Source organism: Mytilus californianus, unplaced genomic scaffold (assembly GCF_021869535.1).
Source record: "Mytilus californianus isolate M0D057914Y unplaced genomic scaffold, xbMytCali1.0.p SCAF_12, whole genome shotgun sequence".
In the NCBI taxonomy this organism is placed as follows: domain Eukaryota; kingdom Metazoa; phylum Mollusca; class Bivalvia; order Mytilida; family Mytilidae; genus Mytilus; species Mytilus californianus.
Genome location: NW_026262604.1, coordinates 14,109,734 through 14,124,251, shown reverse-complemented (window position 1 = coordinate 14,124,251; position 14,518 = coordinate 14,109,734). Strand labels below are relative to the sequence as shown.

Below are 14,518 nucleotides of genomic sequence, written 5' to 3'. Positions count from 1 at the left end.
GATGTAGAAGTTAACAACTATATGTCATCGTGTGGCCTTCAACAATGATCAAAACCCATACCGTACAGTAAGCTTTAGAAAGTCCCGAAATGACAAATGTAAAACAATTCAAACGAGAAAACTAACGGCCTAATGTATGTGCGAAACAACAAACGAAAAACAAACATGTTGTCTATTATCATTTTTATATATTTTTCATTTAATCATCGAAACTTATATATATATATCAAACATTCGCACAGCGTACAATGATCAGGGAATTAATAAATCTAGAAGACAGGTTTTCCAATGCATTAACAATAATTGTTTGTAATTTAATTTGTATTACTATTGTAAAAAATTTCAGTTTTTTGTATGAGGCCTTAATTGTCTTCTTAAAATTTGATTAAGTTTTGCATCTACATTAGGGTTACCAATTGTAAACCTTTTGTAAATAGGTATCGGTATAATGATATTCATATTTATCTTTTTAAATTTCCCAATCATTATGACTATTTTAAGAACTGAATGCTTATATTTATAATGTAATTGGGGTAAGAGGTTGTTTCAGATTGCCCATAAAAAATGTTCGTGTTACCGCTTTTTATGTATACGACGTCACTGCTAGTTTGACGTTACCTTCTGTTTAGTTCTAATACAAATTTCATTGCAATCAGACGTCTTTCTTACTTAGCCTTATTTGTGTCCGATACAACCATTCTACGATAGGGGTATACATTCGTTGACCGAAGCACATTTTTTATGAAGCACAAAAACGCTTCATTCTAAAAATGTGCACACGACCAACACGTTTACAACCCTACAAAATTATAAAAAGAGGCATTCAATTCTGATAATTTATAATCTTATGCTACAACCATGAAATAAGAGTTATGATATCAAGCTTTTTGTTTGTTCTTTACGCATTGTTCTAGCATTGTCACTGATAGCACGTGCAGTAATATCTGTTAAAATAAAATTTGATATCGTAGTGTCTCAAGATTGTTGTAAGCCAGTCAAAATAACGGATTGTAATGAATCATTCATATTATGTAATTATTTATAAATATAACATACATTGGAATTTGCATAATTTCAAAAAAAAAATGACAAATTATTATTTATTTCAATCATTCAAATACAGAAACAATGGCTATCCGACAAATAGACCATGTGCTAATGTTTTCATTGAGGACTTGGTGTCAAACAGTAGCAATATCTAACCATTGCTAGAAAGTGAAAACAACACTTAAGTAAACTGATGTGTTCGGAACGATTTTCATGTAATAGACAAAAAATAGTATCAATGAAAATCCGTTTAACAGACGCTCATATCTGGTGGTTTGTCTCGAAATAATTTAGATACCACTTGAGAAAGTACAAAGTGTTTGTGTTTGAGTGTCTTTTCGACTGGTAGACGGGGTGTCAGGAACATCTCAGCTGTTTTTACAATGATCAATGTACCATAATATGTAATTACTTTGGTCACACGTATGCTTTGTTCATACTAATAATTATATTAACAAGTTTAATTCATATTTTGTCTAATTGCAATCAAAATCAGTTAATAGCGGTAACGTCGACTATATCACAGCGTGGATGGTTGAAAGTATTCCGTTGTTGTTTTGTTTTTACATTTATGGATATTTAAGAATTTGGATATAATTAGAGGCATTTTATTATGAATTTGAAAACTTTTAAGAAACTAAGGGTTCAAATTCCCTAAGTCAGAGTTGACTTTTGGTGGATTTGGTTATTATGTTAGGTCCTTTTTGGTCATCTAGCTTTTTACCTGTTTCGGTTCTTATGCATCCTTGGCTTTGAAATATTCGGCTTTGAGCGTTCCTGATGAAGGTAAATCCAGAAAAGCTCATGTCGAACGCACCACATTCTTAAGGTGTTTTTTTTTATAAATTTTGTATGTAATAGCAGGATAATCTTATCGAACAAAAAATTAATTCCTTATTGATTACATTTGCATTTACAGAATTGTACCATATGCCATCAATTTTTCATGTCGAAAAACACAAAAATATTACGCGATATGAATACAGTGGAAATTAATTTCCTGCATCGTAGACGATGCTTTTTTTGGTTTTAGATTTTCAAGTGTCTTTTTGATGAAATAATGTGTATGTAGGAAAGACAAAAGTCACTAAAATGCGGTCACTATTGTTTTGGTAGCTTGTGCCTTTGACTTTCTAAGTAATTTTTTTTATAGTGCTTAGTGTCGATCTAACATGTCTAATGAGTCAAGCCTTTTTTCAACTGATTTTTATAATTTGTGTTAATGTTGTGCTGTTACACCACTGTCTAGTATAAGGGAGTGAGGTGAGTGTTCATAAACTTGATGAAGCATAATACATTCTGTTTGTGTCTGTCAGGCGGTCGTTTATAGCTTACTATACAGTATGAACTAGATTCTAAATTGTGACCAATGTTTTTGGATTTGAGGTATACATTTTTAAAACTTTGGTTTGAGAGTTCACGATGGAGGTAAATCCAGGACGTATCAAATTTACAAAGGATTTTTTTTTCATATGCTAGCAATGGATTTAAAGCACTGTTAGTTCATGAAGGTGTCTTTAGCTCAGTAATCAGGGCGTCAGTACTGGTATGATTTATAAATTGGCTTTTATTAAATTATCCATTATTAAATAAATTTAAAAATTAGAAACTACGGTCCCAAATCACACAGGCAATCATGATCTTATAAGGATTTTTATATTCTTCTTAAGTCCGTTTTGGTTTTAATGCTCCCCTTTATTTAGGCATCCATATATTCTTGGCTTTCAGTTATCAAGGATTGATGGTTCATGATGATGGTAAACTCAGAGAAGCGCTTCGAACGAACAACACTTCGAACAAATGAAGGTGAACTGTTTTTAAATTATTTCATTCAGGGAAATGCACCTTTTAAGACTACAATTAATATTCACTCAAGAATGTATTACACACAATGTAAGTATGAGGATCTTCATCGAGTTTACAGAAAAGAAAATGAGTGGTAAAAGGTGCAAAATAATGGGCAATCAAAATTAAGAATAGAGTCAAATAGGCAAAACAAATAAAAAATAGAAAATATCGGGATGTTGAAATATAAAGAATATAAAATGATGTTACAATAAATAAAGAATACAGGAAAATGGTATACAACTTTAAAGAATAAAGAATTGAAGGACCCCCTTCCCAGACCCTAAGTATGTGTCATCTGACATAAAGATTTGTTAAATGTTTTGAATTACAAGTAAACATGTTAAAGCCTAACAGGTTATTTAAATATAGTTGAAACTCTTAAGGAATATTTCTACACGTCACTGTATTTTTAGTTCATTCTAAAGGAAATATTTAGTTCAAAATGGGTGACGTTGATAACGTATAAGAACAACGAATAGAAGACCAGAATGCAGCAAACCACGATTATAGTATTCCAACTGATGTATGGAATAATAAACTTGCTGTCCTTTATAAAGCAATTAGGAAAAGAGATAAATTATTTGCGCTCTTGATTGTAATGCAGTTGATTTGTTTATCAGTGGCAGTTGCATTCATTGTCATGCATTTCAATGGTAAGGATGTTTCAATCTTTAACTTATTTTCAATTTATTGGAACACATTTATTGTTTCAAAGTTTCAAAAAAGTTTATAAACCAGTTGGCTGAAAACGGAACTGGGTAAATAAAATAACAATATATGGAACGACAATCGTATAGCTGACAGGCTACTCATCCAAATACAGATAAAAAACAAATAGGATAAAAGTTGTAATGTTTTCAATTGAATAGAAATGAAAATGAACCTTATTGCTAATGATTTTATCAAAGCCATAGTTTTGAATGTATCGATTGTTGTCGTAAACTTTTCTCTGAAATTGATTTATTTTAAAAGATATCTTTGTTAAAATACAAAATAATAGATCTTTGGGAATACCCATGTTTCCGACGTTTTTAAAAGCATACACTTACTTATATGCGTTAACTCAAACGTAACTTTTCACTTTACACTTCCAGTTTTTGTTATTGTATTTTCATACACTTCTGACAGTGATGCAAACAATAACCATTTATTCTACTGAAGATAAGATTTCAACATATATGAATTTAAAAACAAGTCGCTCATTGGTGCATGCACTAAATGTTTGGATCGGAAACAATTTTTTTAAGACAGTGTATAAAAAATGTAGGATATGTTTGAAGGTCATGGATGCCACCATAATAACCCTTTAGAAATAAATTTGGCAAAAGCAAATAAAGGTTTGCATTTCTTTGAATAACAAAACGATCTTTTTTCATTAATAAAGGGGCTTAATTCTGTAACAACAAATAATCCACAACCCAAATTTGACCCCTCTCTGTATGTTATATTCCTAATCATTGTGACATTTGCTTCTTTTTTTAAAAGTGAATGTGAAGACAAGTTTACTTCTTCATTACTATGGACTAGGCACATACATGTCAAAATAGTTACAGTAAATTAATGTTTGTACACCTGTGGTAGTTATATTATTATGTTAAGTGCTGTATTGATGATGTGGTTCAGGTGTTAATATTATTGCTACTTACCATGTGAAATGTAAGTATAAGTGTTTAATTTAGGATTGGGTGCTGTCAATCTCTGCATGATTCACTTCGCCAAGTCACGCGATAGTAGGTTACATAGTATTCGAGAAATAAAGTTTGACATAAAACTTGACCAGGCTAACGAAAACACAAAGAAAGACAAATCAACATTGATAGGGTCGGTTGTTTTTCGACCCCTCAAGAGACCGATCTCATACAAAGTAACATGATTGTAGCCAACCTAGTATTTGATAAATAAACTTGACCAACATTTGTACAGACCTAAAACTTAACCAAGGGTATCAACTAAGAGGTTTGGATCATGTTAGTTGGTACATGATGCACATACATACCAAGTTCCATGGATGCATCTGTTCCTGCGAACTAGTTTTAAATATGAACTCAGAGGGTATCTAAATATTCCGCATCAACTCAAAACAGGTGTATTACTGATGTTTGCTGCTTGTGAGACAATGAATGTTTCATTTAAGTAGAGTTATGTTTATTTAATTTCAAATTGGGAATATTAATTGTTTTAAGAGATTACTGGTGTGTAGTAGCCATTCGACTTTCGGTGTACATGTATAATATTCTTTGGAAAGATTAAACGATATATATGTAGTTAAGATCAAACAATTGATATAATAGTGTAAACACATCGTTTTTTTTTGTATGAAGATTATACTTATGTTTCAGTATATAATTTAATTTTAAATAATAACTATATACAATTTGGTTTCAAAATGTACTACATTTAACTTCTTAATATGCTAATTTGAATTAAAGAAAGCCATCAAATAAAATCGCAATGGTTGATTTGAAGAAAAAACATTAACATGTGAGTTTATTATCAATTAAGTCAGTTACGGTGATGATGTTTAAAAAGCCCACGAATATAGGTGCCCTCATTAAAAGTTATCAATATAAAACAGTTACTGATTTAGATCTTTTAAATTGTTTTATGGGTTCTATTATTGATATTTTTTTTTTAAGAAATGAAAACATAACTTTATTTTTAGGCTTTACAGTTATGAACACTTTTGGTCCTACACCGTCATGTCGATACTTGACATGATCTACGCTTAAGTAACTGCAAGTTCGGATATACATGTAATTGTATAAGTTGAACATTTTATATCAAATTGTAGGAGAACATAGACAAAAGGGAGAAAAAGGAAGCCAAGGAGAACCAGGTACAAAGTAGTTATCCGCAATTTTAGATTTTGAGTGTGCATTGTTCGTACTCCCAAAAAGGTTAATTCTTATCGACGTCCTACATGCATCCTGTCCATACTTATACTTTGGTATTTCGACTTTTGGCATATATATTGTTCTTTTTTGTTTAGACATAACAATGTTATTCTCCTTAAGAGATTAACATAACTTATCTTGGTTTTCTATATTGCATTTATCTATGCCAAACCTTGAATTAAAGAAAAGATACCTTTGGTTTAGGTTGTGAAGTTTACAAAGTTCGAGAACAAAAATATATGATCTATGCTTAAGGAATCACAAGTTCTGATATAGATGTATTGGTTGAATATTCCATATTATATTGTAGGAGAACGTGGACAACAGGGAGAACAAGGAAGACCAGGAGAATCAGGTACAAACTTATTATCCGCAATTTTAGATTTCGAAGGACGTTCACAGTTCGTACCCCCACAAATACTAATTCTAAGTGTCGTTATCCTATTAGAGGTCGTTTTTTGATATTTAATTTTTAATTTTAATGGCTTTGTACTGATAAACGAGCTCCTTCAAATCATCGATGTACGTGCGCGTAGATTTTACAAAGTAATTGAAGATCTCTTATTCATTCAATGGTTACAACTTTGACGATACTCGACTTCTAGTTGTTTTTTGTTGATTAAATTTCAACAGCGTTGTTCCGGAGATGAATGTGTCTTCCTTGTTGTCTCTGGCCAATGCACACGTGTCAACGAATTTTAGTGTATAAGTTTCATTCATAGCACTAACAATCAATTGACGTTCCTTGTACTTATGTCGGGCGGGTTTGTGACGCTATAGATTTTTGCCTTGTTGATCCGATCGATGATATGTTTTTCTTTTAACTCATAACCTTTACCGTACCTTGTTTCACATGAAAGATCTGACGATGCCGCGACACATTGTTTTTTTAACGTAGGATCGAGCTCGTCGAGCATGTTCTTGTAGCAATTAAATGGTAACCGCAACAATCTGCATGTATGGCAGAGAGGCAACGCATGCAGATAGTTCACAATCATTATGGAAACAAAGTATATATTCAAAGGAACCTTAAAGATAAGATATAGGCAAACGTCTTTTCCATTAGTTGATAATCGGTTGGCCAAATATTCAGATCAGTCGATGTATTCCATCGTGGCAAAAACGACGCTGAAAATTTCGAATTTAATTCTGTTTTAATGCTCTATTCTCATTTCATATTACATTTAACTGAACTTAAACCATCTCTAAATGTATATAGACCTACTGAATGCTAGGACCAAAAAAGGAGGTAATACAATATATGCACAGCGAAAACAAACAAATGATTAAATTATGTATTCTGATAAAGATCGTTGATTTGTTTCCGTCTTTATTTTTGGTGTACAAATAAAACTATTCATTTTTTTTTGTCCCTCTTAATAAACCAACGAGCCATTTGTGTAGTTCTTGTACATTGGAATGAACTGCATACAGTTATATTGCTCTTGGAACCCTGTCAGTTAGGTAGATTTATTAGGAATAAACATTCACATAACATCACATCACACGGAAATTAATATAACGCGAATTATCTTTACATTGCACAGTCACTTACAGGCAATTAATTTTGGCGAAATAGATACTTTATTACAAGTGCCATTGTGAAATATACCGATGTTCAACTCCCATAAATAAATTAGGAAGATACAAATAAAAAACCAAGTACTTAATTCTAAACAGGAAAAAGAACATATCTTAAAATTACACTCTGAATCCATAAATTGTTATTTTCATTAAATAGTTTCTACGAAGTTCAGTATATGTAGAACATTTAACAGGGAGGCTTATTTGTGTGATATATCCCAAAAAGGGACGAAATCTATAGGACAGTCATTAAGCTTCCCTTTTACAGGATGCTTTCCTTCAAAATGATAACTTACAATTTAGCAGACAAAATCATTACATCAGTTCTACATCTACAAATGATATATCATTTACATTAAACTGCCTCAAATCACTATAGAAAAGTCTAAGAAAGAAGTATTGCCCTATGAAGTCAAATTTGTATTATAAGTTTGGAAATGAAAAAATATATATTTGCACAGTAGTTATATAATGGCGAACAGGTTTATTCTTCTATGATTATGAGAAAATTCGATTTACTTTTTGATTTATCTTGGTTGGCTATATATAAAAACAACTTTAGTATATTTATTTGAAACGTTCCTAGAAAATAAAAGTACTTCAAAAGGAAATGTAAAACTATTGTTCTTACGAAACCACCTCCTTTGTTTATATAAAATAAAAGAGATAGAAGTTAATGATAAAAAAGTAAAAACACTTATTTCATATATGTAGCATACGAAAGAAAAGTAAATCATGTAGCTGTATTCTAATATATAATGATAATATCAACAGAAAATCTTTTTGTAATTGAATCGCATACCATATCTTTTATTTTCTTATGTCAACTTAAATCACTTAAATTACAATCAAAGTTGTGGGAATTATTCTCTGTACAAATAAATCAAAAGTCCCTAGAAAAAAGTCCGAAAAGAAAAAGGAAACTGATTTGAAATCCGAAGAGAGTTGTACTTTTTCTTTAGCAATGTTTAATAAAAATATGTATGAAAATCAAAATCACCGTCGTCAAAAAAATACAAGGTAACTTATATCATAACGTCTTATTTTTGCAAATAAATAGAGTAGAAGCTAAAATTTGCAACACGCATACTGAACATTACTAGGCCAAAAACTTTAATAGAATCGATAACAAAAAATAAACATATCGTTTCGGGACAGGCAACAATAACTTGAAAATGCTTATCATTTTTATTTTACAAGTTTTCCTTTCAATCGTCGAAAATTGTAAATATATAATGCATCAACACGGTGTTCAATGATCAGTGATTTCATAAATTTAGGAGGTTTTCAAATGTGTCTTTTTGGTCCTTTAACTTTTTTTATTCGAGCGTCACTGATGAATCTTTTGTAGACCAAAAGCGAGTCTTGCTTATAAAAGTTAAATCCTGGTATCACTGATGTATTTATCTACAACCACTGGGTCGACTCCACTGCTGGTGGAGGTTTCCTCCACGAGGGTATCACCAGCATAGTAGTCAGCACTTCTATGTTGACATGAATTATCATTGATATGGTTATACTTTTAAATTAACTGTTACCAAAACATTGCATTTTCCGAAATACTGAGGATTGTCTAACCAAGATATAGGTTAACTTAGCCGTATTTGGCAAACACTTTCGGAATTTTGGGTTGTCAATGCTCTTCAATTTCGTACTTTATTTAGTTTTTATTTTAACTTTTTTTTATTCGAGCGTCACTGATTCATATTTTGTAGACGATACGCGCGTTTGGCGAACTAAATTTTAATCCTGGTATCTATGGTGTGTTAGTTTAAAATTATTGTTTTCTTATTGCTTCACAATTTTTACTAGTTGTAATCATAAACTACAGAAATTTGTTTACTGCAATGAAATGTAGGATTGATTTCCTACAACTGTCAAATTCAAGGGAATATTTTTTTTCGAATCTGTTCGTATGCAACTGGATGTGACGTACTATGATTTGGTGGTATTACACCTCTAACAGTGATATATTTTAAATACAAAAGCAAATTGATATGAAGTAGTTCTTTTTTGTTACTTTAATTGAAATGGAAATAAAGCTTTTTGTAAATGATTTTAACTAAGACATGAAAATGAAGGTATAGATGTATTTCCTATAGTTTTCTTTGCAATTGATATATCTTTTAGGTTGATCTCTAAATGTTGAGAGAAAAAAGTTAGAATTTTTGGTTTACACTATGCTTCTATACATTTTTAAACAAGCACTAGCTATTATGATTAAGCTTAAAAGTAACACTTTTCACTTTACAAGTAATAGTTTTTAAAGTGTTATCAATACTCCGACGTCTTTTATTTAAATATAGATTTACAATCAAGAAAAAAACAACATTTTTTCTTCTCTAGATCAAAATCAATGTAATTTTAAGTAAAAATTAATAAAAACACCAACATTAGTTTACGGATTGATATTTGAATCTCATAAATCTTATAAATCCATTCTGAACGTACAATTTATGGCTGAAAACAGAACTGAATGAGTAAGATTTGGAATGTCAAAAGGGTAGTCAATGCAATCAATACCCGTCATACGAATGTAATTCCAGTCAAAATGTAACAATAGGGAGTTGGACAATACGGTTTAATTTACAAATAGACGAGTATTCTGGTTTCAAAGTTCTAACACTGAGAGGCATGCATTGTTTTGTCAACCGATTCGTGAAAGTGACCGTAAATAAAAAATAATGCACATCCAACAGAATCTACACAAATACAAACATTTCATATTGTTGGGCTAAACAAACATATGTATGGAGTAAACAGAATATAAATTGGAATTATTTGTTACATATAATATTTATTTTGATTCAACTCTAAGATGTTTTCCTTTCGGTAAGAGCACAAAACTAAAGAGAACACCTCAAGGACTTCTGGAAATCAAAGTATGAAGATGGTTGTTACAAAATTTTTGTCAAGACGGGTTATGGCTTGAACATGTTGGAAATAAATGTCTAAATTAAACATAATAAATCTCGGGAAATGACCTCGGAATAAGATGTAGAGGACTTCGAACTTCTGGTTTTAGAGAACATGTTAATAAATCTTTAATTTTCTAGGTACAAGCAGTTATTTTGACTTTAGCATGTATGTTGTACTATCTTTTGGACACAATATTGTCTATCCTCTGTGACCACTTTGAACATTTTCCGACTTGATTTTTCATATTTCATTTATGTTTAACAATATTCGAATTTAATTGAAAGACTGTGTTGTTTCAAATTGTAGGAGCACATGACCAAGAAAAGGAAAAAATGAAGTCCAGGAGAATGTGGCACATTATTGATTATCCGCCATTTTAGATATCGATGAAAATTCATTATCCATAACCCTCAAAAATGTATATTGATGGCGACGTTGTTAGCTTATCAGTGATTGGTTTTTAATGTTGAACTTTTATAAACTATGGTGTGTGAACGAGCTCATCTAAATCATCGACAAGGTGTAGACTTTGCAAATAAGTATTTGAAGATCTTCTCATTCATTAGTTCGGTTCCAGTTTTTTACGACACTCGACTTATGTTCTGTCTGAAGGTCCACGTCGTGTTTCCGCTGTAACTGATCAAAATGAAGTAGTATACCTTGTTGATGAAGAATCTGATTATGCCAAGATACATTGTTTCTCTCATAGTACGGTTGTCGATTGTGTTGAGCTTGTCAAGCAGGTACTTGTTGTAAACAGAGTTTTGATTAACCGATGTAACGTTGTCGCCAGATTGACTCTTTTGCTTAAGATTCAAAGATGTTTGTAAAGAGATCTATCAGAAGCAGCGTGAAACAAATCCGATATTTATAAACCAAAGACCAAAATGACTAACGTGTGAACAACTACAACTACAGGTTACATTGATTCTTTGGTGAAACAGTTGCATTTGTTTTAAACTCTAAAAAAACAACGAGAATTGATAGCAATAGACTTTCCAGATTATTGAATACAAAAAGCATAATAACTAAACTTGTGTCGTGAATGGTTTATTTTATACCGCAGAATGTATTCAATGTAATGAGTGAACAGTTAGATCAGTAATCAGTGCGTCGGTAATGGCATGATTCATTACTGACCTGTCTTAATTCTCCATTGTCAAATAAATTAAAAAAGAAAAAGAAACTACGGTCCTTGATACAGGTTGCTGCTTACAAGAAAGCTACTAAACCAAGAGTTCCAAGTGGTGAAGTTTTATTTTACGGTATGAAATATCCGTTTCACATATGATAGCGGATATATTCCTATTGTCGAAACTACAATACAGTCCCCTTTTCCCCGAGTGTGACCTACCGAATTAGACTTATTAGCGGGTTTGTACTAACATGAGCAACACGACGGGTTGTATTTTGTGTACTGTTGTTTGTGTGCTTGTTTTTTTTTTTTTTTTTATCTTTTTTAGCCATGGCGTTGTCAGTTTATTTTCAACTTATGATCTTGAACGTCCCTTTTGGTATCTTGAGCTTCGCTTTTAATTAACAAATATAAACTATTTATTGATGTTATATGTGTAGAATTCATGTGGTTATCGAAGATAATATGGCAACCTTGTAGTCTAGATAGATGATATACGGATGCTTGTATATCAAATAATTGACAAAACGTGCAAAATAAAGGGCAAACAAAATAAAGAATGGAGACAAATAGGCAAAAAGAAAAATAGAGAATAATGTGGTAATACAATATAAAAGAATAGAGATTAAAATACACCTGTGACGTACATCTTTTGTTTTAACTCTCTATTATTTTTCAGAAATGAAAAATTATTTTCTATTGCTCATCTCCGTTCATCCGGACGTTTTGCCCTTTGGATATATCCATAGGCACTTTCTTAAAAAAAAGTATTCACCCATGAAATAAATTCTAAAGAGTAACGCGATATTGAATGAACATGAAAACTTAGTAAAACGACTTATACTTTTTTTTTTAGGTCGGATCGTAGAAATACAATGAACATTAAGTATCTCGTTATAAAAAAAACATCTTGTATATGCGAGTCGTAATTCCATCGTATAAAATATAGTGTAGAGTTCACTAAAATCGTACAACAATTAACATTATTCAGTAGTGAAAGTTAGAGAAAAACTGTATTTCATTTAATGATTTCGCTTTGATTTTATCGTTTAGAAACCCATCCCCTTGAAATTTAAAATGTTGTGTTTTGATTATGTACAGCAAACATCGTTCGTTGCATTTAAGTTTATACATTAAAAACAGAAGAATTATTCTGAAAGTTTCTGCAGTAATATTGTGGTTTAAGAGAACGAATATTTCAAGGAATTGAAATGATCAAAATGGTGTATTCGGATACTTTTTAAATGTTCGTTGTTATATATAATTTGAATATAGTGCAAATGATTATAGAATGTGAGGGGTATGGCTTCTGTTAAATATTGGGCGCGGTTTGTATTCAATTTTCGACAGTAACGCGTAACATAATAAAATTCTTTCACTGTTATTGTTATATGTCAAGTGGAAAATATTACAGATATATCGGCATTGCAAATGACGTAGTTTTTTCATTTTTATGAAAGACATAAAAATGAAGTTAAGAAATTTTTTTAATCATGTGAAATTTTTTTAAAACCTTTTTCATTCCTATCTGATAATAGTGAAGAATGAAAACTACTTTAAGTTTGCATGGATTGCTTTTTAAGACTCACCTAAAAAATGCATAAAATTTGTATTCGTTGTAAAAAGCAAAGGGATAGAAAAATGTTGGGTTGAGCCTGAAATACTGTTTAATTTTATTTTATTTAATAGAATAGTTTGAAATATAGAATCACATATTGACAAACGAGACCATTTTGATTTTGAAATTATCAATTTTCCCCACCTTAGTAGCAATATACAAAGTTCAACCCAGCATATGGGGTATACATTTCCCAACTCCTTCGGTATTCATGAGATTGCAGCTGCTACTAAAACTTTATAAAATGTCACCAGTGTCTGAGCAGAAAGTTGATGAACCAGGAGTTTGTCAAAGAACGTCTCGTCTTTTTTCTAAAAAAAAATGCATCGGAAGATACCAAGGCCTTGTTGATACATATTTCCCAACAACTTCACAAATAATACATGATTGTCTTAAAGTATATATTCTAGGTACTGACGTCCTTTATCATCTTAATTACGTGTAATAGTCTTTTTTTATTTGTCTTCGTAAATTATAAACCTCTACTGTTTAGTCCATTTTTGCTAATATCCGTTTGGCTTGGCTCGGTACTCATACATCCCGTTATTGTGTTATTGTGCTATGGTCATTTTTTGTAATCTTGTCTTTTATTTTTGCGTATGTGCTTTGTCTATATGCCATTTAGTTTTTCTTTGTTGACATACTTGTTTGTTTTTATAGTGATTAAGATTATAACACAATGTTGACTGTTGTACCCCTATTTTTGACATTTTGTCCTATTATGTCTGTTTGTTTTGTTCACAGATTGTTGTCAATATAAAGGAATTTTATGCGACTGTAATACAAGTAAGTGGTTTAGCTATCTATAAGACCAGGTTTAATCCACCGTTTCCTACATAAGGAAATGCCTGTACCAAGTCAGGAATATGACAGTTGTTTTCCGTTCGTTTGATGTGTTGGAGCTTTCGATTTTGCCACTTGATAAGGGACTTTCCGTTTTGAATTTTCCTTGGAGTTTGGTATTTTTGTTATTTTACCTTTGATATTTTGTTTCCGAAATGACTTATAATCGAGTACAGCCTTATCAGTGAAATAACCTAGGCTAAAGTGTTACATTTGTACATACCTGGAAATTTATTCTGGTTGTACCATTTAATTTTTCTTAGACGATTCTACATCCAATATAGTATTTGTCAAACGGAAAACACACATAATCCATAAGCATATATGCATAAATATTATTTTTTTTTTCACTCCCGAAATAAAACTTAAAAACACAAATAAATATCCTTTCAATCCCACTAGAAGAGCTGTTGCAGAACTCGCGTATCGAGGACGTATCCGTATATGACGGAACGTATAATGAAGTATTTGTGAATATGCTAAAATGAGTATTACATGTATTCGTTATATTCACGAATTTGTCATTCCCTTGTCCTTACATGAAGGAGTAAAGTTCTGTAAAATTAAGATGTACCACTCGAAAAGTGTTGTTTTAAAGTAGTATTTTGTTGTACTTTTTTACGATTAAAG

At 31.2% G+C, this 14,518-nt stretch overlaps 1 protein-coding gene across 1 annotated transcript in view; it reads left to right on the top strand.

Annotated features, from left to right (window-relative positions):
- Nucleotides 1-3,397: 3,397 nt before the first annotated feature.
- Nucleotides 3,398-14,518, top strand: part of LOC127721418 (perlucin-like protein) — a 67,432-nt gene continuing 56,311 nt past the window's right edge. The window contains exon 1 of the mRNA XM_052228141.1: nt 3,398-3,548. Coding sequence (XP_052084101.1) covers nt 3,494-3,548 — 55 coding nt within the window. The 5' untranslated portion in view covers nt 3,398-3,493. The remainder of the gene's footprint in view (nt 3,549-14,518) is intronic.